At 33.6% G+C, this 27,022-nt stretch overlaps 1 protein-coding gene across 1 annotated transcript; it reads right to left on the bottom strand.

Moving 5' to 3' along the window:
- Positions 1–1,599: 1,599 nt before the first annotated feature.
- Positions 1,600–25,227, bottom strand: LOC140982525 (agamous-like MADS-box protein AP1). The gene is made up of 8 exons (XM_073449068.1): positions 24,828–25,227; positions 16,333–16,394; positions 15,914–15,995; positions 15,709–15,808; positions 15,542–15,583; positions 15,434–15,475; positions 2,165–2,292; positions 1,600–1,965 (listed from the first exon to the last, which is right to left on the bottom strand). Exons 1-8 carry the CDS (start codon positions 25,010–25,012, stop codon positions 1,866–1,868), a joined length of 741 nt encoding a protein of 246 aa, XP_073305169.1. The 5' UTR covers positions 25,013–25,227; the 3' UTR covers positions 1,600–1,865.
- Between the last annotated feature and the right edge of the window lie 1,795 nt (positions 25,228–27,022).

Below are 27,022 nucleotides of genomic sequence, written 5' to 3'. Positions count from 1 at the left end.
CTCTTCAAAATAATTCGGGGTAAAAGTGTTCAAAACGATTTTCATTTATTTGCCAAAATATTGTAATCACTTTTGAAGTATCAAAATTACTCTAAGACTAGCTTTGACATTTTGATTGAATTAAGCCTAAGCTAACACAAAACTACGAGGTTAAAAAATAAAAAAATTGATTTTTTGTGATTATTGAAAAATAAATTTTTTTTTTGCACATTCCCTTATTTATACGAACTAGTATTTTACCCGTATGAAAAACTTAATGTTATTTATTTAATTAATGACTAAAATTAATAAATATTAATGTTTGAATAATTATTAAAATTATTGATATAATATAATTAACATATTTAGATTTTAAATATTATTATAAAAATTTATTATATAAAAAACATTTATATCACTTGACTGAGTGAAACTGTTACAAATAAAAAAAAAAGAATAAAATATCTAAAAAAATCATATATTATTTTGTCTATCCAAATTTTAAACAATAAATAAATATTTTTGAAAATGTCAAAAGTTTTATCATTTATTAGATTAATAAATTTTGATTAAAAATTTTAATTATTACTTTCTACTAAAGTATAGCCTGGGATTTCTAATTTTTTGGAGACGGCCTTGGCAGCATTTATTGTTACATGTAGAGTCTATATTTTTTTCCTTGACCTTATACGTGAGGATATATTTTGACCTTACATTTTTGAGGCACTCGAAAGTATAATACTTTTCGGAGAACTCATGCAAGATCACAATAAATTCACGCAGAGCCGTACCTGTGGTTTACAGGGCCTGAGACGATATGTTAAAAAAAATCTTGTTGTGATAAATAACCGTAAAGCTTGCAAATTAAAAATAATCAAACAATAGATATAAGGAAAACATAATTTACGAGTTATATATTTATCTCTTTGTGATTTTTTTCTTCGTGCGCCACAACATCAACATGACTCTAACGTAATGCAGTGTCATATGAACAATTATATTAGACAAAGATTGAAATTGGAAAAAATTATAATATATGTTGCTAAAATTGAAATTTATCAATATAAACTATCAAAATAACAAAATGATCAATATAATGAATCAATGTTATAAAAATATATGATTTGTTTTAAATAATAAATATAATATTTTATTCAAGAAAATAGAAAATAAAGATATGTAAAATAGGTAAGTATCACAATTTTTTGTGTTTTATCTTTTGAAATGGGTCCAACTACGTAAATTCAAGAAAAGAGACCAAATAATCGAAAAGTAAAGTATAAAAGTTTAACACATGAGTTGACAAAAGATAAAATAATAAATATATTGGACAAACATTACCATTTTATGCATATAAAATTTTTAAAAATTTAATTAATGAGCCGTGTAGCTTTATTGTTTGGGCTTTACATTATTTGATTAAATCCCCAATGAACACAATCATCATATTTAATCATGTTTTCAATGGGTCAATGTCCAAATTTTTTTTTAAATGTCCAATTCACATACTATTTAAATGCAAGTCCCAACCAATTATTTTTTTTTGGGCCCCTGTGAGGGTCGGGCCCTGAGACGATGGCCTCTCTCACCTCACAGGAGGTACGGCTCTGAATTCACGCATACATGGTTATGTACGAATATTAACGTTACAGATCGCGCAGAGATATAAAATATTACATTACCATTTCCCACGATCGAGTTGTTCCTCTGTTACTAGAATAGTTCAAGACTCCATAATTACAATCATATGAGTAACTCATGCTTGGAATGACTAAATATTTTTCGAGATTATACGCTTTGGACTAGAAGATCATGAACACTTAGAACATCGCGCTCTTGCACTCAGAGACGAAGCATTATCTACTAGATGTAATAGACAGTGATTTTCAGGAAGCAAAGCATCCAAGATGACACGAATAGAGCGAATCGAGAGTGAGGTCTAGCTCATTCCTTCTAGCTTCTGCAGCTTCTCCTTCGAACGCATCTCTGTGACCAAATAAGCAACGTGAAGTAGGTTACACTTACCATTTCCATAAATTTGGTCTTTGTATGTTATCTCACAAATTGGTGTCATGCCAACGCAATGGATCATTTGGAATCATGTAATCTAAGTAGGGATTCGAGAACATTTTCTATTATTTTGTTTGTTAAACATATAATATACGAGAGAAGAGAAAGTACTCACCCGATGTTTAAACAAGGAAGTTGTGGAGCCATTAAAAATGGTGGTGGTGGTGGTGGTGGTGCAGTAGGGCCGTATTGCCGCTCCGGCCATTGCAGCGGTTGTACCATTTCCTTCCCCTTGTCCTTGATCTTTTTGAAATTCATGGAACAATACATGTTTCAGTCTAGGTGAAAGAGGGGGGGGGGGGCCGGGGGAGGGGGGGGGGGCTGTTATGAAATATGTGATGTTGCAAACATATGCATTTTTCGATCAAGACTGATTTTTGCATATACATTGAGGGTGCAATTATACGATGGATTTGAAATTCATGAATTTCGATTATAGTTTTATTATAAATAATGAAACAATATATCAAATCTTAAATTCATTTCTTACATATTTGCACCTTAGTCACACAAAGTAAGATAGATTTTCAATTACACTAAGTGAGCCAACTTGTGGCTTGGACTTTGTTGACCATTATGTAAAAATAATCTTTATCTTAATAATATTTTATAGTTTTATCCAATTATGACATTTACTTTATCTCTATAGACTTACAAGCTGCATAGATAAAGACCTTGAATATACAATATGTACCATGAGGTATGCCCTCAATGTAAGATCATGAAACTCATTAGAAAGCGTACTGTATATTATAAACCGGTTTTTATTTTATTCAGTCACGTAAAATAAGGATAAAGATCGCTCGAGCTTGAGACCAGCATCTGTGATGTAAACGTCAAGTTTCATTAGTAAGGGCATGAACATGTTCATTCATAGAGATGAGAGATCATTTGATGATGTACTGAACAACATTTCCTCAGTCTTTCCAAGTGGTTATCACTTATGGAGTGAAATAGTCTGCGGTTAAAGTTGTACAATATTAGACATTTGACCAGGGACAACTTGGAGGCTCTACGTACTAGCATGTATTTTAATCATTTTACAGACTCTATTGAGGGTCATCAAGTGGCGAGATTGGGTGTAATTTCAAATTATATAGGAGTCAATGCAATGTACTCAGGGATTCACCGCTCACCTGAAGGTGAAGATATCCTATGTGATATGATGAGTTAATAATATAAGGAATATCTCTGACCGAAGTAAGACATGTGCATTTTTTGAAAGATGCTTCCTCAGTTGCACATATATATGTTCTTGATGAAGAATAAAATATGATTTGGCAATTTTTAGATTGAAAAAATCTAAAGCTTTTCGGCAAATTTGGATGAAAGAAAATCAAATATATTCTAGGCAATTTTGATTTAGCAATCAAATCTACTTCTCGGCCAAATTTTTTGAAAAATATCAAAATATGTTTCGGCCATTCTTGATGAAGAATCAAAAGGCAAGACTTGGTCAGTTTTGATTGGGAATCAAAACAAGAATTGGCCATGGACATTGTTGATATCGACGCAAATTTCTCCTAGTTTTTTAGTGCAATCTAGGAGAGGAACAAAGTCTCTGAACGTTAATCTGATTAAAAAGTTGAAGAAAGTCCATAGATATTTTACAAGTAGAGCAATTACCGCTTAGATATCGGGATAGTCGAGGCCAGGGTTAAATATGAAAAAATAAATTAAACTAAATACTCTACAAATGTTTAATTAAATCAGATGACGTCCAAGAATGTTTTGAACGTAAAAAAAAATTTTAAAACTTCTATTGCATCTTTTTTCGAGAAAATGGTACGCCAACATTGGTATCAGAGCATAGATTTCTCAATCCTGTGATTTTCTATTCTTTATTCTTTAAATTATGTTGAATATAATTATTTATAACCACATAAGAATTTTCAAAAAATCATAGCGCCATAAAAATCATTTTGAGGAATTAAAAAAAAATTAATTTTACACGCTCTGCTCGGAATAGTTTGGGCAACATGCATGGGGCAATGGTTGCTCGGTGGGCAACGCTACCCCTTTTGCGGGTAGAGGGCAATGCAAATTTAAAAAAAAAAATTATTTGCACGAGCAAGGTATGCACAGACAGCCTGTGTTGTTGTCCGACGAGTTCGAGCACTGGGTGACGTGAGGGTTAGGGTTGCACGAGTTGAACTCAGCAATCCCTAGCCCAAGGGATCGATATGGTATTGGGTCCAAGTGTGATTTTCTAATTTTTGAAAAATTATTGGTCAAATTAATCTTTTATGAAATTTTGATGAAATTTACCATTAAAATAATTGTTGATATTATCATGGATTTTTCTTATAAATTAAATAATTATAATTGTATTTTATTTATTATTGTTAAAAGGTGTTTTTACAAGAAATTATTAATAAACTAATAAAAACCAAATTAAAGTGTTCTTTAATTTGTTAGTTTTTTTTTAATTATGGCAGTTGTGATAAATTTACAAGATACATGATTTGTTGATAATATGTGATATTATGTCTTTTAAATAATATATGTTATTATATGATAAAAGTGTGATCGAGAGCCGTGTATGATAAAAGTGTGATCGAGAGCCGTGAGCGATTTGCTAGCTGTGTGTTATGATATTTTTACATGTTGTATTTGTTCTTATATGATATTTATTTAAAGTGGAAATGATTTATGGCATGTTTCCATCCTTTAAATTTATATCTCAATGTGGTATAGAAATTTAATATAAATATTAGATTTAAAAAGAGATCGAGATTTGAAGATGATAGACCATATCCTCAAGAGTTTTTAAGATTGATGACATGTAAAATATTGAAAGCTAATATAATATTATATTTGCATCCTTGTATTTACCTAGATTTTGGACTTGAATTGATATTTGGCTCATATGCATCAATTAGATCTCAGTTATCAATCATCATTTATTATTTGTAATACATGTGATATATTATAAATAATTAATGTGTCCGTTATTATTAATATAATAACAAGCTTTGCATGAATCCGGCAAATATACAAACAAACAGGGCACAAGATTTTAAAATTTATGATGAGAAATTTTCAAAATTAAAATCTCTCATTTTGGATAAGATTCAAAATGTATGTCAAGCCGATAAAAGAAAAATTAAACATAGTTTAAATTTTCTTACCTTCCATTAGGGATAGCAACTTTTCCCACGGGTTTGGGGCCCCGTGGGGAAAACCCGAAATTGGGATGGGGATCCCCGAGTTTTTCGGGTTTGGGTTCGGGTTCGGTGATTTTTTTAAATCCCCGATGTAGTTCGGGGCGGGTATGAGATTACTATCTCCATCCCCGAACCCGCCCCGAAAATAATATCAATACTAAAATAATAGTATTATTAGTATTAATAATATAATAATAATATTATTTTTTAAAATATTAATAATTATATTATTATTAAGATTGATATTGATATTAATATTAATATTAATATTATCTATAATAATAATAGATAATAATAAGTTTTGGTTTGAGAAAATCTCCGAATCCGTCATCGTCTTGCCATTTTAATATTTTTTAAATGGAGATGTGGGCGGGGATGGGAAGTTGATCCCCGAAGTTTCAGGTTTGGGGATTCCCCGAACCCGAAAAAGCGGGGATGTGGGTGGGGATGGAATTCGGGGATGGGGATGGGAATGACAAACCCGCCCCCGCCCCGGCCCATTGCAATCCCTACTTTCCATCAAAGGTGGTTGCATGATAAACACTAATCGCGGTCAGTGCGTGACTCATATTATTGGAGAGCCATTGGTGCTGGAACGTTGTGACTTCCACTGACATACTTGATGTAAACTACGTGGAACTCTCATGACTTAAGATCATATTATTTGGTTTTTATCAAACGTGAGGCAAAATACGAGATGATTGCAAATGTTGCAATTGGACTCTACCTTTTGGAAATTAAGATTGACTGATTTTATTCGAGATCAAAATTTAGCAACTAGATCTTGCGTACTCACTAGAAAAATTGGATTTTCCATTTTCATTAGAGGGTGGTGAAAATATCAAAATAGTGGGAGAAAATTCTAAAAATAGTAGTTCATATTTCATGCCTTATAAAATATTTAAAATATTCGACAATGATTATCTATTTCATATTCAGTATATTTACGATTTCGTCACATAATCTATTTATGTTATTCTCGATTAAAAACAAGCTAACCGAACCCTAATTTTCAAGATTGGTTAAGAAAAATTATTCTGAATTTAGATAAAAATGACATACATACTAATGTCAGTCTTCCTGAATTGGCGAATCATGCATGATGGTGAGACCATAGTATGCAAGCTAACATATAATATGTTTGCTTTTATATCAAATGAACTGTAGAGACAATTTGAGGAAATAATGAATGTTGCTAACATTCGAATGCACACACAAGAGTTGTACGGTGCTGAAACTCGTACTATTATGCACACTAATTTCAAGAAGCTCATGACTACATGTGTGCAAGACAAGACATCAGCTCATGAGCACCGTGTACACATGATTGGGTTCATTAAGATGGTAGTGGGCTCGGAATCGATGATTCTCAATGAGTTCCATGACGACGTCATCTTTTTATCACTCATTCTTTTTTTGACAGTTTCTTTTTTTGGAACGAAAAAGACGTTTCAAAATAAGGGAAATAAAAGTTATGCACCTTTAAAGAAAAAAAGTGCAGTAAGAAGCGTGATCTCAAAACTACTTAAAAGAACCACAAAGTTCGATAAGTCGAAACATGTTTATTTCACTTCAAGAAGTACAGACATAAGAAAGTATCAAGGCCATCAAAGTTTTGGAAATGATAATTTAATGTCCAACGATTTTGACAACAAACCAAAAAAAACAAGATAATCTAAATCAAGCACATTTATAGTACGCTAGGCTATGACATATTTCTCAAATAAGATTGCACAAACTAGTGGGAAATGACATGTTTGACTTATCAGACATACATGTGAACCTTGTTTGAAATTAAAGATGACCAAAGTCTCTTTCCTAGGGAAAGTGGAACGTGAACATGATCAATTGGATTTGATCCATACTGATTTGTGTGGTCTACTGAGTGTTGGCGCAAAACATGGGCATTCTTACTTCATTACCTTTATTGATGACTTCTTGAGGTGTAAGTATGTGTACTTGATGAAATACAATTCTGGAGCATTTGAAAAGTTTAAATAATTCAGAGCTGAAGTAGAGAAGCAATTAGGAAAGAGTATTAAAAAGCTTCAATCTAATCAAGTTGGAGAATACTTAAGTACTGAATATCAAGACCATCTTAAGAAGAATGAGATTCTCTCACAGTGGACTCTACCTACCAAACCCCAATTGAATGGTGTGTCAAAATGTTTTAATCAGAAATTGATTGACATGGTTCGATCTATGATGAGATTCACTGAATTACCGCGCCATTTTTTTGGGGATTTGCGCTTGAGACTGCGTCAATATTGTTGAACCAAGTCCATAAAAAATAAATTGATAAAACTCCATATGAGATATGGACGGGAAAGCCTCCCAAATTTTCTTTTTTAAGAATATGGATATGTCCTGCTTATGTGAAGCAGGCAGTGCGAGACAAATTGGATAAGAGAGCCAATTTGTGATACTTTGTGAGATATCCAAAGAATCATGTTGGATATCATTTCTATATTCTCAATCAAACAAATATGTTTGTTTTTTAGAATACCATCTTCTTAGAAAAAGAATTTCTCTTAGATAGAAAATGTGGGATGATGGAACTCGAGCAGATGAATGTGAAGACAACGTTCCTTAATGGTGAAATTAAGGAAGAGATTTTTATGTTTAAACCTGAAGGATTCACATCAATAGGAAGTGAACAAAAACTATGCAAACTTCAGAGATCCATCTATGGACTCAAACATGAATCGAGGAGTTGGAAACTCATATTCGATAACACTATCAAATAGTTTGATTTTGTTAAGAATCTTGATTAACCTTGTGTATACATGAAACTTATTGAGAGTCCAGTTACATTCTTAATATTTTATGTTGATGCCATACTACTTATTGGGAATGATGTAGGATGTTACAATCAACTAAAGTGTGTTTAGCGAGTAAATTCTCCATGAATGAAATGAGTGAAATATTTTATGTATAAGGAATAAAGATCTTCAGTAATAGATAAAAAAAAAAGATGATAAGGCTCACCCAATCCACTTATATCGATAATATACTGAGGAGATTCTCTATAGAGAAGTAAAAGAAAAAATATCTCCCAATGTGTCATGGTGTGATTCTATCTAAATCTATGTGCCCTAAGACTGAGATAGAAACTATGAGACGCATCCCATATGTGTCTGTCATTGCCAGTATTATGTATGGTATGGTATCTACTCGATCAGATATTGTCTTTGTACTGAGTGTTGCAAGCAGATATCAGTCGAATCCTGGTCCACTGCGTTGGAAATCGGTTAAGGATATTCTTAAGTATTTAAGAATAACGAAGAATTTTTTCATGGTTTACGAGAGTAGATAATAAAATTAGAAAGTTATATTGATTATAAATTCTAATCAGATGTGGATAATTTGGAATCAACATTTGGATTTGTATTCAAGCTCAGTGGAAGTTTTGTCTCTTGGACGAGTTCCAATCAAGACACCAGAAAGGATTCAACCACTGAGGCCGAATACATAGCTGCATCAGTTTCAGCAAATGAGGCTGTTTGGATGAGGAATTTCGTCAAGAGTTGGGTGTCATTTCTCAAGGATTTGATCCAGTCCCGGTCTACTGAGACAAAATCGGTGCCATTGCGCAAGGAAAGGAAACGATGTTTCATCAGCGATCCAAACATATACTGAGCAAGTTCCATTTAATTTTGGAGATTTAAGGAAGAGGAGACATATCAGCAGAGAGAATTTTCTCTATAGATAATGTTGATGATCCACTTACAAAACTTTTGCCAAGACCATTGTTTGATAAGCATTGTGAAACAATGAATTTGAGATCTATGGGTAGTTGGTTATATGGCAAATGAGATTATATTGTTAGAGTATGTGCTCGGCGAGCTAACTTGTGGTTTGGTTTTATTGATTCTTTTTTTAAAAAAATCTTTATTTTAATAATATTTGATGATTTTATCCAATTATAACATTTACTTTATCTGTATACTCATGTAAGTTGCATAGATAAAGTTCTTGAATATATAATATGTACCATGATGTCTGTCTCTCAACGCGAGATCATGAAAATCATTAGGAAGTGCATTGTATATTCCAATCTGGTTCCTACTTGATTCAGCCACCTAAAATAAAAATAAAGTTCTCTCGAACTTGAAACTAACATATGTGATGTAAGACCATGTTTTAAGGCATGAAGATATCCATTCATACTGAGAGAACATTTGATGTTCCGTTTTTTCAAGTCGTTATCACTTATCGAGCGGAATATTTCACGATTTTGGTTATACACCATTAATCCTTTGACTAGGGACAACGTGGAGGTTCTACGTACTAGCATGCATTTTGATCTGTTTACCGACTCCATTGAGGGTCATCAGGTGACAAGGTTGGGTGTAATTTCAAATTACATGGGATTCAATTCATTGTAATCGAGGATTCACCTCACATGTGGGTGAAGGTATCATATTTGATGTGATGTGTTCACAGCGTAAGGAATCTCTGGCCAGAGTAAGATATGTGCATTTTGGAAAGGTATTTCCTCAGTTGCAAATAACATGTCACTATTATTACTCAAATATACATCACATAGTTATAAAATTCATTTGAAACGCTCGAAATACCAGTGTTTGCAAATTCAATTAGAATATACGAGTTGAAGGGACCGTACTATATGCTAAATATAACTTAAGGTTATTGGAAATATTATCAGTGATACCTAGGGGATCATGAGCTGATACTACTAGATGCTCTTACCACAATCTAATGGTACAATCAAACTTGAGTTCTGACGTTCTTGATCAAGAAATTGATGAAAAGAATAAAGTTAATTAGGGTGAGCCAGGATAAGAACAAATGTTTCTCTGAATCACATGAAGTCGTGAACCCATTGGCTACTAGCTACATCAATGAACCATTGATGGTCACACAAATATTGGATTTTGTATTTCCGTTGAGATAGTCGGATTCAATGAGTTAAATTTGGCGACTTTAGATTTATAAAGATCAAACAAATTGATTATAAATGAGTTCATAAGTGGATTTCATATATTGGAATTTGTGGAACTTAGCTTAACTGTAAATTAAGTGAGGAGTGAGGAAATGTCTGTTTTAGTGAAGGTGTTCACAACACAAGAAAAACAAACCTTGGATTTTCTTCTTCTCTCTTCCTGCTCACTTTAATTTTCCACCCCTTCGTCCATGCAAATGCTCGTCCGTTCTTGTAACGCCTCATATTTGACGACTATCCACGTTGTACCAATACGAGTCTTTCCAGCGTACTTATGTCCTTACTTACATGCACCCTTAGAAATTTCTCAGTGGATCACTCATCCCAAAATTACCCCAAGTCAAGCATGCTTAACTTTGAAGTTCTTATGTGATGAGTTTCAGAAAAGAAGATGCATATTCTTGATATGAATAGTACATATCAAATTTTTTAAGCACTTCTCAACTGCACAGTCTCATTCCTGAACACTTTTGAAATCCTCTCATTCCAATGTGGCATCTGTTTATTCATGTTCTCTTCGTCTAGAATAATGCCAAGATTCGCTCATTGTCCATGGAACCTCATGGCACAGGCGATCACCCCACCTTCTTCGGCCCCGAGCGTCTCACATACGATGTCCAATAACGTTTTGAACGTCAAAACAAAAATTTTAAAACTTCTACTGCGTTTTTTTATGCAAGAAAACGGCACACCAACAAAACAATATAAACATGCAAAGGTGGATTTAATGTTCATAGTCTTGCTTCTCTAAAACAACAAAAATACATTTGAATAGATTTGACATCTATCAATCCAAATGCAACATGAGTCTAGACTAATTCGAATCAAACCCAAGCTGGAAGAAATTTATAAGACCCGAAATCAACTATTTTTTGTTTGTTTAGTCCATTGTGTTGTTAATGTCTGTTAGAATCGGTTAATAAGGGTAAAGTTTTTAGAAAAGAGGGTTGAATAAACACTTCTACTTTTGAAATCTTTTCAAAAATGAATCAGTTCTTTGAGAAACTGATACTGAAATCTTGTATGTCTATATCGATCATTTAACTAATAAAGGTAATCTGGAAACAAATTGAATGATAGATTGAATATTGTGGCTATGATATCATGATAATAGAATAAATAAAATGATGAACATAGAGAGTTTTATGGATGTTCAGATCCTTCAACAGCTCCTACATCAATCATTCTATCTCAAAGATAGGAATTCACTAAAAGACTTTGATTGATTACAATGAACTGTAATAACAAATTTCAGTTGGACTTAAACAATGTCAAACTGAAGCTCTTAACTTTTCTTATCAGTTGATAACTGAATAAGTCAAATGAGTAGCCTGAATGCTACAAATAAATCAATGAAGTAAGAGTTAGGTTTTGCGATTTGTAAACTGAATAAAATTGAAAGTGAATCGCAACTGACTGATTTGTTCTCGTTGTAGTTGTTCGTGAATGGTTAACCTTTTTCTCAACTGAACTCATCAGCTATACATAGTTTTGGATTCCAACGGTCACATTGAATTCATTAAATGATTAATATTCGTTGAATAATCTTTTAGTCCATGTAGATGACTTTTTCTGACAGAGGTACGAAGTATCAGACTGTTATCCTTCATTTGTTCTACTTTTGTATGGACTGTCAGTTTGTCTGCTGAGATTTAAATTGCAACTGATGAAATGACTAACTGATCAGAAATCAAACTTTTCGACTGATCAGTTCAGCTATATATACTGCATCAGTGACAACTGATGTCTTTTCAGTTTGAACGTTCCAATTCAGTTATCTGGTAACAATCAGTTTGTCATTCTTCAAATTATCAGTTTGAGATTTATGTGTTCCTTTTAGAATTTTAATTGGTTTACTTCATAACCACTTTCATTAAATTGATAAGTCTCCTTCAATTTAGCAACGCTTTTCCAGTTCAGTTATTGTTTCAGTTCAAGTTTTCTGATCGGTTACTGGTCAGTTTGTCAAACTTTGAAACTTATAAATTTCAACAATTTCCTCCTTTTCGGTATTTGACAAAATTTAGATTTCTGAACTGTTTCACTTCTAAAACTAATTGTAGATAAAATAAATCTTCAGAAATGTACATAATCATACAAAATAAGAAATATCTTTTTATTAATTTTGAAAGAGGTAAGTACAGATTTGTACAGACATTTCAAAATATACAAACGCTCTTTACACTGTATAACTGATGCCGGAAATTATTTCTTGACTTTCTTGTCAGTTGTTCCTTTGTTAGTTGGTCTTTCTGGTTCACTGTGCTTCTTAATTGTCTCTATTGTCTTCTGTTCTTCCTCTTTTTTTTTCGACACCCGCCAATTTTGAAAATTGGAGAAATGTTGAGCTAACATGTGCAAATACTTCAACCAGCTGATCTTCCACATGTCAATCTTCTTAGATTGGCTTGAATGTACAAAATGGATCCACTGACTGAGTATTTCCTGGGAAGCGATTTTTTAGGAGTTGTGACTGCCTCTCTTTTCATTTTTTCAATAGTCTAGATTGAGGCAGAAACCTCCTTAGTCATTTTGTTCAAGTCCTTCATCTTATGTTCCTTGAGAGTATCCAGACTTATAGTGTGCAGCAGTTGATTTGACTTTACTTGAGAGATGTTTGAACCAAGATCTGTTAGATTCGACAATATGCTGTCCAGCATCACCTCAGTTGCAAGTGGTAGTTCAAGGGAGAGATCTTCAATAATAGCCTTGGTTTTCCCTTTACTGAAATTCACCACTGATAACTGTCCAAGGCCAACATCTTGGTCAACATCTTCTGCTACTTCATTGACTGCCTCTTCTTGTACACATAAACTCAGAAGAAGTTTGTGAGCAGCTTGGTGCTTCAGCTGTCTTCTTTGAATTGATCAGTTTGTGAGAAGCTTCTGAAATAAAGAAATTCTCAGGAACCACCAAGCTAGTGGAGATCATTTTTGGTAAAACTGATGGTTCCTGGACTATTGGCTTTGCTTCAACAGTAGTATGTTCAGTTCCAAACTGAACTTCTTCAGTTTGTATCTCAGCTGCAGGTACCGGTGCATGGACTTCCTCAGCCGCTGGCTCGACAATAGCTTCATCAGCAGCTTGGTCTTCTCTATGCTCCTACTTTATTTCTTCAGCAACTGATAACAGCAGCTCATCTACATTGGCTAAAGATAGCTCTTCTTCTGTGTATGTGGTCAGTTGAGCTGCTGGTTCAGAAACTGGTAGAGTGATTAAAGCTGTGGATGAGGATGGTTGAGCTGTTTAAGAAACTGATGGAAGAGCAGTCTCCGTTGTTTCTTTGAAAAATGGTTACCGAATTGATTCCACATCAGCTGGTTTAGCGGCAGACTCAACAACAGTTGTGATAAACTCCTCAGTTGGACTGCATGCGTCAACTGGAATGTGCAGTTTCTGTCCCATCTCCCAATTATTGACCTTGACTTGGAGGGTGACGAGATCAGAGTCCAGTTGTTGAAATACTGCCATGTCGGCATACGCAGTTGGTCCAACTAGATCATAGTTTTTCTTCAGTTCAATAGTTATTTCAGTCAGCCTCTTGATTCTCATTAAATTGAAGAAGTAGGCCCTTCTTTCCATAGCCAGGGTGACAGAAGTAGTCTTTAATGCCTTCATTACTACAGACTCCAGTTACATGAAGCTCTTGAGAACTGATTTCTTCTTCACCTTCTTGGAAAGGGTTACAGTTCTAAATTGTAGCCATTCATCAAAGTGTTTCATCTTCAACTTAGCATATTCATTGATTTATTCTATTATAAGATCAATCTGAGTCTGAATGGAATTGTGCGGCCTTGGCTCCTCAATCAGTTTTCCCTTACCCTTCGAATCAATTAGGGCGTGAGAAAGATCTAATCCAGAACTAGTTGTGTCCACTATTTTTCAAATTAACACGCCTTTTGGCCGTTTCTGAGGGAGAATAGTTGGGCGAACGACTAAGGGAGAATAGTTGGGCGAACGACTATGGTGAGAGTAGCTGGAATCCCGGTTAGCTTCAGAGTTTCCCCCGATTCAGTTACTATCTTCTGAGGAAAGTTTTATCGGTTCTTGGTTCGGAACTCTGCAATTGGTTGGACTCATTGGATGGGCATTGCAGAGATTGGTGCCTTATAGCTCCAGATGGAAGTAATCTAAGCTCATGTATAACTCTTGGAGCGGCATCTAGCTTGGTCTTCTGAGACTGTGGCTTCTTCATCAGCTTTGGACAGAGAGTCTTTTCAGAATCACTGGTTGTCATAACCAGTTTTTGCTTTGACTTAGGAGGAGCAACTACCTTGGACTTAGTACCTTTCTTGGGTTTTACAGCTGCCTCCTCGTCTCCAGCCTTCTTTGACTGAACATTTGTGTCATTGTAGGTCTTGAATTTTGTAATTGTTGAGGTTGATTCCAGAGGGAGTCAAGATTCCTCAATCAGTTTTCTCAACTGTGGCGCAAATCCCTTCGACTTCTTTGTCGATTGCACCATGTTCTTAAAGATGTTGAACATAATTGATAACCAGTTCATCTTGATTCTTTTGACTATTGCGGTCATCACTTGAAACTTTTTCAATATCAATGTGGCAAAAGAATCAGCCTTGGCCAAGATGTCCTTGGCAGCAATATCCGCCAGCAACTGATATTCTGGCTTCAGTTCTCTCTTAGCATATGAAACTTTGATCATTTGCCCTCTGGCTGAGAGTAGGGATTGCATCTCCTCGATATCATAAGCAGTTATTTCTGAAAAGTTTGAGAGTCCTTCAGTTAGTAATTGGAACATAACTCTTCATCAACAATCATAGAGTGATTGTTGACCTTCATCTGAATCTTCCCATCATCAGATACCAAGCTGGACTCGTAGATAGATAGGAGCTCTTATGAATATATCTCTTGAGTAGCCAGACCCAAGAAATTTAGAAGCCCAGACGCTTCAATCTTCTGAAATACTCCGATAACTGCTTCATCCTTGACAGTGAAAATGGAGTCGAAATCGATTGAAACAACATTCAAGAGAAATGCGGGAGTTTGGGCTGCCATTTGAATTTTGATTTATCCGTGAAGGAGGAGAAGAAATGCAAGTAATTTCTTCTGGAGATTTGAGAGCTGAGAAATTTTAGAAACTGTAGAGTGAAATCTGAGAAAGGTAGTTTCTAAATATGTTTCGTGATTTTTCATATTTCGGACACGTGTCAATCAAGCGTTCGGTCCTACAACGTCAAAATCAAAATATAAACACGAAAATTGCTGACAATATAATGCATTTATAAGTAATCACCTTTTTCGTCAGGATGCTGTTTTGTTCTCGTATTTCCTTCTCCTGTCCACAAATATATAATTTAGTAAAAAAAGAAAGCAAACTTTTAGGTTAATTAAAAGACCTAACCTTCCGTTGCAGCTCAGAAATAGAATCATACAAGAGCTGGTTCTGTTAGAAAAGAGAATACGCACATGTGCGCATGCACGAAACAGGCTTAGAGATTGTTTGTACAAAAATAGAGAGATCGAAAACGTAAAAAGAAATCGAAATATGATGAAATGGATAGATTTTACTTTTCTGTTTCGAATGCTCTTAAGGGAAGTATCAAGCTGTTGCTCCAGATTCTGAAGATCTTTCTGGCTCATTGAATCAAGATCTTCTCCAACATAGTGTCTGGCTCAATAAATTAATTAACACAAATATTCAACCAAGAAGCATGAACCAAAAATAAATAAAGTAAAATAAGTATGTCATGCATGCATTTATATNTAATTTTACCTGTGATTTCTTTCCAAGAGCTCGATCCTAGCCTTCAGTTTGCTGTATTCGAGGCTCCAATTCGCCTGTGCATTTAAAAAATAATTCAGGAAAACCATTATATACCATGGATTACGTGCATTAGCAATATTTTTTAATATACGCACGGTAATATATTTTAATATTTTGTTTTTCATTTGTTTAAATCAGTTTCCGTGTTTCTGGTTGTTTAATTGTTCTTTAATTGTTTTAGTGAAGGACTAGTATTCAACAAATAAGAATAGATTGATACTTTTTAAAAGAGGTTATACAAAAAATTCCTAGGGTGATTTAGTAATAAAAATCATAATATTTTAAAAGGTAATATATGAAGTGTTTAAAAAAAATAGAACAGCTATTCTTCCACGTCTATGTTCATTCCTAAGAATAAATAAATTAAATGAATAAATAATTNCTTTCCGCAAATGAGTATCTTTCATACCTCTCCAGGATCCTGTCCATGCTGCCATCCAAGAAACTAATCAGCTAATTACATGAGTTAAATTCCGTTGTCTCTAAATTTGAGTATCAAATATTATATTTATATTTCCGAAGAAAACTTATAATTTAGTTCTAGGTAACAAAATGAAAACACTATATAACAAATCAATCAGATATCTGTTTTTTGTATGTTCAAAATCCATCAGATTTCTTGTGAGGCACAAGGTGCTGACACAACAAAGTACATGCCATGTTCCCTATTCTGTGGCATGCGTGACTAAAGCAAGATTCTTGGACGAGTATTTGAATCCATACGTTGTCATGCATGCCACAGAATATGGAACATGGCATGCATATCAACTGATGCACTTGAAGCCAAATATGACAATGAAATTAAAGAGTAATTAATCTTCGTATCAACTTGAACTCAGTACTACCTGGAATAAACGTCAATTAGATTATTTTCAATATACGCAATGTGGCAAATATGTACTGCACAGTTTCGAGCTCACATGCATTTATCTAGTCAATCTTGTTGGAGAATATTGAAGAATGAAGAATGAGTCAAACTATATTGAATTTATGTGTCATTGCTTAGTCAATTTGGTTAAGATTCAGTGGGCTTTGTGGTAGGATCATGGGATTAGTGGCTTAGTGGAAAAAATGTTTGTCTTTATTTGCTTTATGCTCTTTTTCTATAAATGACATGTATATCAATTGTCATTTGAAAAGTAATTGATATTCACGAGAATTCCAGTATGCAATTTTCCTCATTTTACTGCCTTCGTTTTTTGCCTAATATATACTTTTTCACCAACATTTGTGGCATCAGAGCCAGGTTTGAGAGAAAGTAAAGTGAAACACCTGAGTTGAGAGATACACTTTGAGAGAAAATTTCTTTGCCAACGGTAATTCTGTTATGGATGCTGCAGAAGTAGGTTGAGGGAGAACATGAAGAAAGATTCAAAGGCATTGGTGATTATTCAGCAGGCTGTTCATGACTGCATCTTCTCAAGAATCGCATCTGCGACCACATCAAAGCAAGCTTGTCAATTCTGCAGAAGGAATTTCAAGGAGATTCAAAAGTCATCGTGGTGCGGCTGCAATCACTTCGACGCGATTTTGAAACCTTGATCTTGAACAATGGAGAATGAATTGTTGTTTTTTTGTCAAGAGCAATGGCAATAGTTAGTCAAATGCGATCTTATGGTGAAGAGATTACTGATCATACCATCGTTGAAAAGGTACTGAGAAGTTTTACTCCAAAATTTGATCATGTTGACGTTGCAATATTAGGAATCTAAGGATGTTTCAATTTTTTTCATTTGATGAACTAAAGGGTCTTTGTGAGCCCATGAATCAAGAACTAATAGGTCATTTGAAAAAAAAATGAAGAAAAGACATTTCAAGTGAAGGTCTGAGTCTCAAAATTTTGAGAAATTGAAATCTCAACAACAAGAGGTCGTGGAAGAGGAGGATTCAGTGGTCGTGGTCGTGGTCGTGGTCGTGGTCGAGGTTTTGGTAGAGGTAGAGGCTGAGATAGATCTGATGGGCAACATAGGTACACAGGTGAGCAAAGAAACAACAAGAATGGTGTTCAATGCTATCAATGCAAGGGATATAGGCATGTAAAAGTTTATTGCCCAAACAAAGACCAGCAAATGAATTACGCAGCAGAAAATGAAGAGGAAAATAAGCTTTTTATGGCTCAGTCTAATACTGATAATGATTCAAAAGGTGTGTAATTTGTAGATAGCAGTTGCTCAAACCATATGGCAGGCACAAAATCTATGTTTAAAGACTTGATGATACATAAAAAGTGAAGGTGCAGCTTGCGAATGGCAAAGATGTGCAAGTTGAAGGGAAAAGTACAATAAGTATTGAAACCGCCCATGGTAAACTAAAGTTACTACACTATGTTCAATTTGTACCTGATTTGGGATATAATTTTGCTTAGGAAAAGAATTCCAGAAATACTTTGATTACCATTAACATGACGCCGAACAAAATGTTCTCATTGGAAGTCTCACACATCGATTGTTCTTGCTGCCAGTGAAAAAAGTGACTTGATCCTATACCATTTATTAAATGGGCATCTCAATGTCAAAGGTATGAGATTATTAAGAGATAGAGGTATGGTTCTCAGATTGCCTAAAATTGGTTTTATAAATTTATGATAAGGTGCATATATGGAAAACAAACCAGAAAGTCATTTCCTCTTGGAAAGGCTTGGAGAGCTTCAAAATGTCTTGAATTAATTCATGTTGATTTATTTGGACCTATGCAGACCAAATATTTTGGTAGGAGTCGTTATTTCTTTTTTTTACTGATGATTATAGTCGCATGAGTCGGGTTATTTTTTGAAAAACAAGTCAGAAAGATTTGAGAAATTCAAGCACTTTAAAGCTAAAGTTGAGAAATAGATGAGTATTGCATCAAAGTTCTTCGCACGGATAGAGATAGAGAATTTTTGTCCAAAGAATTTGATTTTTCCTGTGAAGAAAATGGTATTCACAAGCAGTTGACCACTCTTTACACTCCGGAGCAAAATGGAATTGCCGAACAAAAAAATCGAACTATTGTAGATATGGCAGAAGTTTGTTGCAGGCAAAAAGGCTTTCAAATGATTTTTGGATTGAATTCGTGGAAACATCAATATATTTATTGAATATCTCTTCCACAAAGGATGTCATGAATCGAACTCCATTGAAGCTTTGTGTGGCACAAAACCATATTCGTCATTTAAGAGTTTTCGGTTGTATAGCTTATGCTTTGGTGAATTCTCAAGTTTGTCAAAAACTTGATAAAAAATCTGAAAAATGTATTTTTATTTTTTATTGTACTCAATCTGAAGCATATAGATTATATAACCCTTTTAATGGAAAGTTTTTGGTGAGAAGAGATGTATTATTGGATGAAAATGCAAGTTGGGGTTGGAATGAGAAAGTGAAGGAACTGCATGTTCCTTGCCACGCCCCGAGACCGAGACGTCGGTGACATCCGGCATTGTTAATCAAATAACAATAAGACTCGCAGCAAATAGCCAAATACCAATCTATTTCATAAAATTCCATTGTCTTTACATGAAAGGAAAAATATAGAGGTTGCGGAAGCGAAATGTACAAACATTATTAAGAAAGACAAAGGAACACTAATGGGCTTGAACATCCAGAACTTGAATTCCTTCATTCTAATTCTTTACCAGTCCCAGAACTGCTCATGCTCCTTTTGTTCTACATGTTCTTCATTCTCATCTGGAGAGGGACGTAAGGGGCGTGGGCGTTTTGGGAAACACTCAGCAAGTGGGTCCGATTGAATACCAGAAAACATTTGATACATAATACTTTTAAAACCTTCTTCTTTTTACATAGCATAGTATGTCAGAGTTGAATGAACAGAAGTCAAACATTGAACGAATCAGAGCTTCAGAGTTGGATGAACATAAATCAGACTTAGAACAAATCAGAACTTCGAATCTGAACTTTCAGAACAGAACTTAACAGATTATAATGATCATGGGCTATCCTTGATCTTCGGCTCCCTCTGGGGCTTTTTCCCGCATCCGGGCTCTCTCTGGGGCCTTTTCCCATAGACAGACTCCCTCTGGGGCCTTTTCCGTCACAGGCTTTCCCGATGCATCATTATCAGATTCAAACATATAACTTATCGTTCGGAGACAAATTGGTTCGAACAGAATGACACCAACATAGAACGAAACGGAGAAGCATAAACGAACAAACAGACGGAACGAAACGATTTGAAACAACTTAGTGATTTTCGAAATCCACACTTATTCACATCATGCAGTAGACGATCGAATTTTAAAACATACAATAGCTTTAAACATATAAACACACTTACCCGAAAGATTGTTCCAAAAATCTTGGAATGAACAAGTTGGAGCTTGACAATGAAAAACCAGTCACCTTGCAAAAATGTTTGCGCTTAATTGAACCGTTGGATCGATCAGAATTTTGGATATGTTGCTCCGAACACGTGAAGGTGTATTCTGAACGGTAAAGATCGGATTTGTATCTGTAAAACAATGAGCAAAACTTTCTGAAATTGGGCAGAATTTTTGGTACTCGAAAATTGTAATTTTTGGAGAAAACTTTTGATGTTATTTTGGTGTGATTTCACTCATTCTTTTGCCACTATTTATAGGCACCAATATGACTTTAGTATTCTCCTTCATACCAAAAGTTGCACGGTTAATGGCATTAATCACCAAATTGACTTTAGGCATTCCCCCTCTATACCAAAGGTTGCATGGTTAATGACATTAATCACCAATGTGACTTTAGGTCTTCTCCCTCCATGCCAAAGGTTGCATGTAATTTATTCTCCTCTATGCCATAATTCATATTCAATACAAAACAAAAATCAACTTTGTACTTTGTCTCTTTGTATAGTAAAATTTTGGGTCTTCACATTCCTTATCAATGGATTATCTTCAAATGAAATTCAAGAGCCAACTTCAACAAATTCATCAGCTAGTTCTTCTATGACTTCACCAATTCTTTATCTTCAACATCATCAAATTCTACCAGCACATCACAAAGTCGAAGCTCTTCGGATGAGTTACCACCAAAAAGGTTTAGATCTTTAAATGATATATATGAATCTTGTCACTTCGCTCTTCCTGTTTCAGATCCTATTTTCTATGAAGATGCAGCTGGAAAAATAAAAAAAAATAAAAATAAAAAGAATGGCAGAGAGCAATGATGGAAGAACTGGGTCATTAAAAAGAATGAAACATAAGAGGCGGTGGATTTACCAGAAGTACAATTTGCAATTGGTCTAAGATGGGTATTCAAGACAAAATTTGGTGCAGATGGCAGCATACAAAAGCGTAAAACCCAGCTAGTGGCAAAAGGATATGCATAACAAAATGACATTGATTTCGAAGAAACATTTTCTCTTGTAACTCGTTTTGAAACGATGAGAATTATCTTGGCATTAGCTGCTCAATTACAATGGCATGTGTATCATTTTGATATTAAGCCCGCATTTTTCAATGGAAATTTTCAAGAGAGTTTATGTAATACAACCAGAAGTTTCATTGTTGAAGGCAAAGAAACCAAAGTGTATATGTTGAGAAAGGCACTTTATGGATTCAAGCAGGCTCATAAGGCATGGTATAGAAAAATTAGTGCACATTTCCAAAAAAAAATGGTTTTACAAGAAATGAAAATGAGCTCATTTTGTATGTGAAGAAAGAAGGTAAAAACGATTTTATCATTGTTTGCATGTACGTTGATGATATCATTTACACAAGCTTCTCTAACTCTCTTTTGGATGAATTTAAAGCACTTTTGATGAATGAGTTCGAAACATCATACATGGATTTACTACATTATTTTCTCGGACTTGAAGTTCAACAAACAGAAAATGGGATTTTTATTTCTCAACAAAAATATGTCGATGATCTTCTTATAAAATTTGGCATGATGAATTGTAAACCTATTGTCACACCAATTAATATCAATGAAAAATTGAGCAAAAAGAAAGGATAGAGATAGATGATGCAAAAAGGTTTAGGAGCTCGGTTGGAGGTTTGCTTTATATAACACACACTCGACCTGATATTGCATTTTCTGTTATTATGATTTCCTGGTTTATGCATCATCCTTCAAAGATTCATTTTGGAGAAGCAAAGTGGGTCTTACGTAGCATCGCTGGAACCATGGATTATTGAATTTGCAAATCAAAATTTCCCAAATTCTAATTATGTGGATTCACTTACAGTGACGAAGCAAATTCATTGGATGATTGAACAAGTGTTTCAACAAGTATTTTTACTCTTGGGTATGGAGCAATTACTTGGAGCTCAAAAGAAGCAAGTCACGGTAGCATTATCTTCTTCAGAGACTGAATATATTACAACCACTACAGTAGCATGTCTAGTCATTTGGTTGAGAATAATGTTAGCTGAACTTCAACAAGAACGTGACGGACCACTGAGATTTTTTGTGTCAACATAGGAACAATCTTTATAACAAAAAATCCAGAATTTCATTCTCGAATGAAGTATATCGATATTCGTTTCCATTTTATTCGTGATTTGATTGCAAATGGGGAGATAATGTTGAAGTATTTTAACACTCATGAGCAACCGACAGATATATTGACAAAGTCATTGCCAAAAGATAAGTTTGTCTACTTTAGATCTCTCCTTGGTGTTTGCAACTTTGAATTAAGAGAGAATATTGAAGAATGGGTCAAAGTTTGTTGAATTTACGTGTCATTGCTTAGTAAATTTGGTTAAAAAAAATTTTTTAGTGGGCTTCATAGTGGGATCATGGGATTAGTGCTTAGTGGTTAAATTTTTTTTTTTTTTTTTTTTTTTTTTTTTTTTTTTTTTTTTNTTTTGTATAAATCACATATGTATATCGGATTGTCATTTGAGAAGTAATTGATATTAACATGAATTCCAGGGTGCAATTTCCTCATTTCATTGTCTTCGTTTTCTGCCTCATATATACTTCTTGCCCAACAGAGGAGAGTAAAATTTCTGATATGATGCAGATTAAGTCAAATGAAGAAATAAATCAAGTGAAACTGTAACGTGGGTGGATTCCTGAGGATTGGCGCAGACTTTACAATAAATTTTAATAAAATTCCTAATTAAAAACAAATTACTCACATTTAGCTCAGGATCTGGATCCCTTACAGTGCACCAACCAAATCATTTGGTGCCGTGGATATTTAATGGGCTGTGTTGATTTGGGCTTATTTTAAATTAGTTTTTTAGGTTTGATTTTGTTTTCTTCTCGGCTATTTCATCTCGTCTTCTTTTGTCCATTTTCTTCTTTTTCTCGTTTTTTCTCTCTCATTCAATTTTATTATTATTTTTATTTTTACAGCAAATAGTATAACATAGAAGGTTCGATTTTCTTGTTCCTTTGAATGTCTAATTCTTTTTCTATTATTTGGCTATCAAATTTTTTATTTGGTTTTGTTTGTTTGTATTTTTATTGTGCTATTGAGCTGAATCTCTTATTAATTAAAATGTTTATATTATTTCATATAAAAATGTCCGTTAATTTTTGTGGAAGAGAAAAAAAATCAAGGGAAAATAAAAGAGGAAAAAAGAGGGGAAAAAAGTGGAAAAAAATAGAAGAATTAAAAAACATTAAAAGAAAAACAACATTGAAAAAAATTGTCAAACATTGAAAATTGCCATGTAGGCACAAAACACCATTTACTGGTTTACTCAACACCTTAGGAGATCCGTATTCAAATTTTCAACTGCTTTATGATATTGTTGTATAATACCCTATGTACTTTTGTTTCATGAGTTGGAAACTCATTATTTGTTATCATCGTTTTGTACGAAAGATAAGACATTAAATGTTTACACATCCTTGTTCCATCCAAGTATTTTTCAAGTTTTAGAAATGATAAGTTACATATATATTATATATATCAATTTATCATCAATATATTACCCATCATTTATTATCTCATCCCACGAACCACCAATGCATAAATCCTTGTTACAAAAAGTGTGTAGGCACAAGTCAGAAGAAGTTGGATAAGCTTTAGAAAAATGTTATATTTTGCATTTATGAGGTTTTAAGACAATTTGTTATATTATTAAAATTAACAGAAGGCTGTCCTCACTTTTTATTTCTCTTTAATAGAAGCATATGACATTAAATGACATAAAAACTAGTACGCTTCTATAATCATTCGAACAAACTTCTCCTTCACAATCTTTCAATAACAAAGCTAATTATTATTATTTTTTCTCTGCAAATTAGCTTCTCTTTCAATCAATGATATATCAATATTATTGGAAAGTCCCAAGATCCAAAAATTATAAAAACAATCTAGAAAAACTCGTGTCAATTACTGAATAATCTATTCATATANGAATAGATTATGTACATATACACTGGATAAAACGTCAGCGGGATAAGATGATCTGTCAAGAGCTCATTAAGCTATCTGTCGGGAAAGCTTTTCTGAAAATTAAAATCTTGCTTTTTACTGTGTAATAATTGAAAAGAAGTGGAAAAAAGATTGTATAGAAACCAAACTGGCTGAGATTATTCACCTAATCTTGCATATATATTTACACAAACGAGTACCTATATGCTATGTAAAAGGAAATCTAGGTCTTTTCTTGGCCAAAAGTTGAGAAAAAAACAAGAAATGACTGTTTTTGGAAAGAATGAAGACTCGGAGTCTATTTCTATGAAAACACATATTTGTGATGATCTGTTAAGGACTTTACCCGAATCTTAAAATTTGAGTTGGAAGAAGCCTATAAACCCATTGAAAGAACACAAAACAAAAATAATAAATATAGAAGAAGAAAGAAGCCCTAGTTTTAAAGCTGATCATTTCCACAAAAACCCACAGATCCCATGTCCAAAATAAAATCAATTTCACAAAATCAGTTCAGGGACAAGATTTAAGTGATCAAAAGGGTATGTAGAACTCTTACCAAGAATCGGTGGCATACTCAACAAGCTTCCCCTTATGGGAAAAAACAATCAAAGCAACTTCTGCGTCACACAGAACAGAGATCTCATGAGCTTTCTTCAGCAAACCCCCTCTCCTCTTTGAGAACGTAACCTGTCTGTTGATCTTGTTCTCGATTCTCTTCAGCTGTACCTTTCCTCTCCCCATTGATTATTTTTTTTCCTTAAATTTTCTCTCTTTCTTGAAACCAAGCGAACCCAATAATTTGGGAGAAACAAGGCCTACAAATGGAAACCCTGAAATATAACGTGTATTTTTTTCACCTCGACGGATAAAGAATGAGATTAAGTTGTATCAATCGTGGTTAAAAAAGAAACAAGAAACAGCTCGTTTTTTCATTACTTCTTTCTCAATATTTTTTGTTTCCCTTTGGTGAAAAAAAGAATGAGGGGTTTGTTCATAGATGGGGTAATTCAACAATGTTGTCTCGTAAAGCAAGTACAGTTGTGGATTGATGGGATGTGAAACCGGAAACCGCTTCTTGTTTCAGGGAGGGGAAACCAGGTGGTTTTTAAGGATGTGCTGTCGAGTTGTCATTGGGCGATGGGTGTGGATCGTTTCTTGTCTGGTGGATTATGGGGTTCACAGTTCTTGAGAGGGATGACCGTACGATAAGGCATGCGATGGGGATCGATATATACGGATTTGGATTTATGTGTTCAATTTCGTTTATGTCCAAACCGATCGATCCACTTGGTTTGTTCAATGTTCATAATAAAGATAGATTTTTTTTTAATTTCAGTCGTTTCTATAATTTGTTAAAGACAAAAATTTGTGTAAGACGATCTCACGGATCGTATTTTGTGAGACAGATCTCTTATTTGGGTCATCCATTAAAAAATATTACTTATTATACTAAGAATATTATTTTTTATTGTGAATATCGGTAGAATTGACATGTCTCACATATAAATATTCACTCTTTGTCAAAAGTTTGGCCTGAGATCTTTGATGTAGATAATTAACATGTGATTTTGATAATTTTGTAGGATTAATAATTTGAGAAGATAAAACAAACATTGAAGATTAGTACATGGGAGAGTCGTGATCGATATATATGAGATATTTTGATACTGTTTACAAGATATATTTTAAAAAATTACATCTGATCGGTGACTTGAATGCAATACCATTGAGTGTCACTTTTTAAAGGGAACTTGCACTTTTCATCTGGTAACATGATTTTCACTTTTTGTTTTGTTTTTTAAAAGGGAAATTAAACTTTTGATTTGGTAACGTGATTTTCATTTTTGGTCTTGATATTGGTAAATTCATAATGTTAGTCAATTAACTTTTTTTTAAAAATTTTAGTCATTTTTCAGATAGAAAAATTCGGCGTCACATCATTATTTTTCAACACTACATCAACACTTCGGTAAAAAAGAATTATACTAAAAAAAATTACAAAATAGTTTATTAATATTATGAATTGATCGACAATGTGAACAAAAATATAGTTTTTATTTTTAAAAAAGTATCTATATGGAGGGAATGAGATATAAATTTAACCCAAAAATTCTTATGAGATCGTCTCATGAGTTATTTTGTGATATGTATCTCCGATCCAATCTAACTCATGCAAAAAATATTACTTTTTCATTATTTGAGTGAGGTTGGGTCGGATTTCCATCTCACTGATATAAACTTGTGAGAAGGTCTCACAAGATAACAACTAAAATGGTTTTAGTAACAAGGGATTTTAAATGGGAAATTTTACATATTGAACAAAGAATATTTTTGTCATTTAACAAATCTATAAATTTAATGTGTCAATTTTATTTTTTTTTTCAAATTCATTGAGGAAAAGAGTAAATTGACAAAGGTTGTCATTTCACTAGTATCCAAAATACTTATCTCACTCATGTTATATTTTCCTTGTCCGATTCCATAAGAATTTTCTTCATATTTATTTATTAGCAGCCTGAGATCTCCATCTTTAGTATTTTTATATATTTCGTAAAAATTTTATACATATTCTTACAAAAACATGATTTCACCTTGTTCAAATTTTCAAGTTTATTAATTTTGGAGCCTTGTGCACCAAACAATCCACTAATCATGTATTAGCAAAAAAATAATTATCATAGTTGAAAAATTAAACTTTCATATATTAAGATTTTGATTATTTACGAATTAATTAGGCTATAAATTTTACAA

Source organism: Primulina huaijiensis, chromosome 8 (genome assembly GCF_012295235.1).
Source record: "Primulina huaijiensis isolate GDHJ02 chromosome 8, ASM1229523v2, whole genome shotgun sequence".
NCBI lineage: Eukaryota > Viridiplantae > Streptophyta > Magnoliopsida > Lamiales > Gesneriaceae > Primulina > Primulina huaijiensis.
The sequence above is the reverse complement of the archived record's forward strand: the minus strand, read 5'-3'. Positions and strand labels throughout refer to the sequence as shown.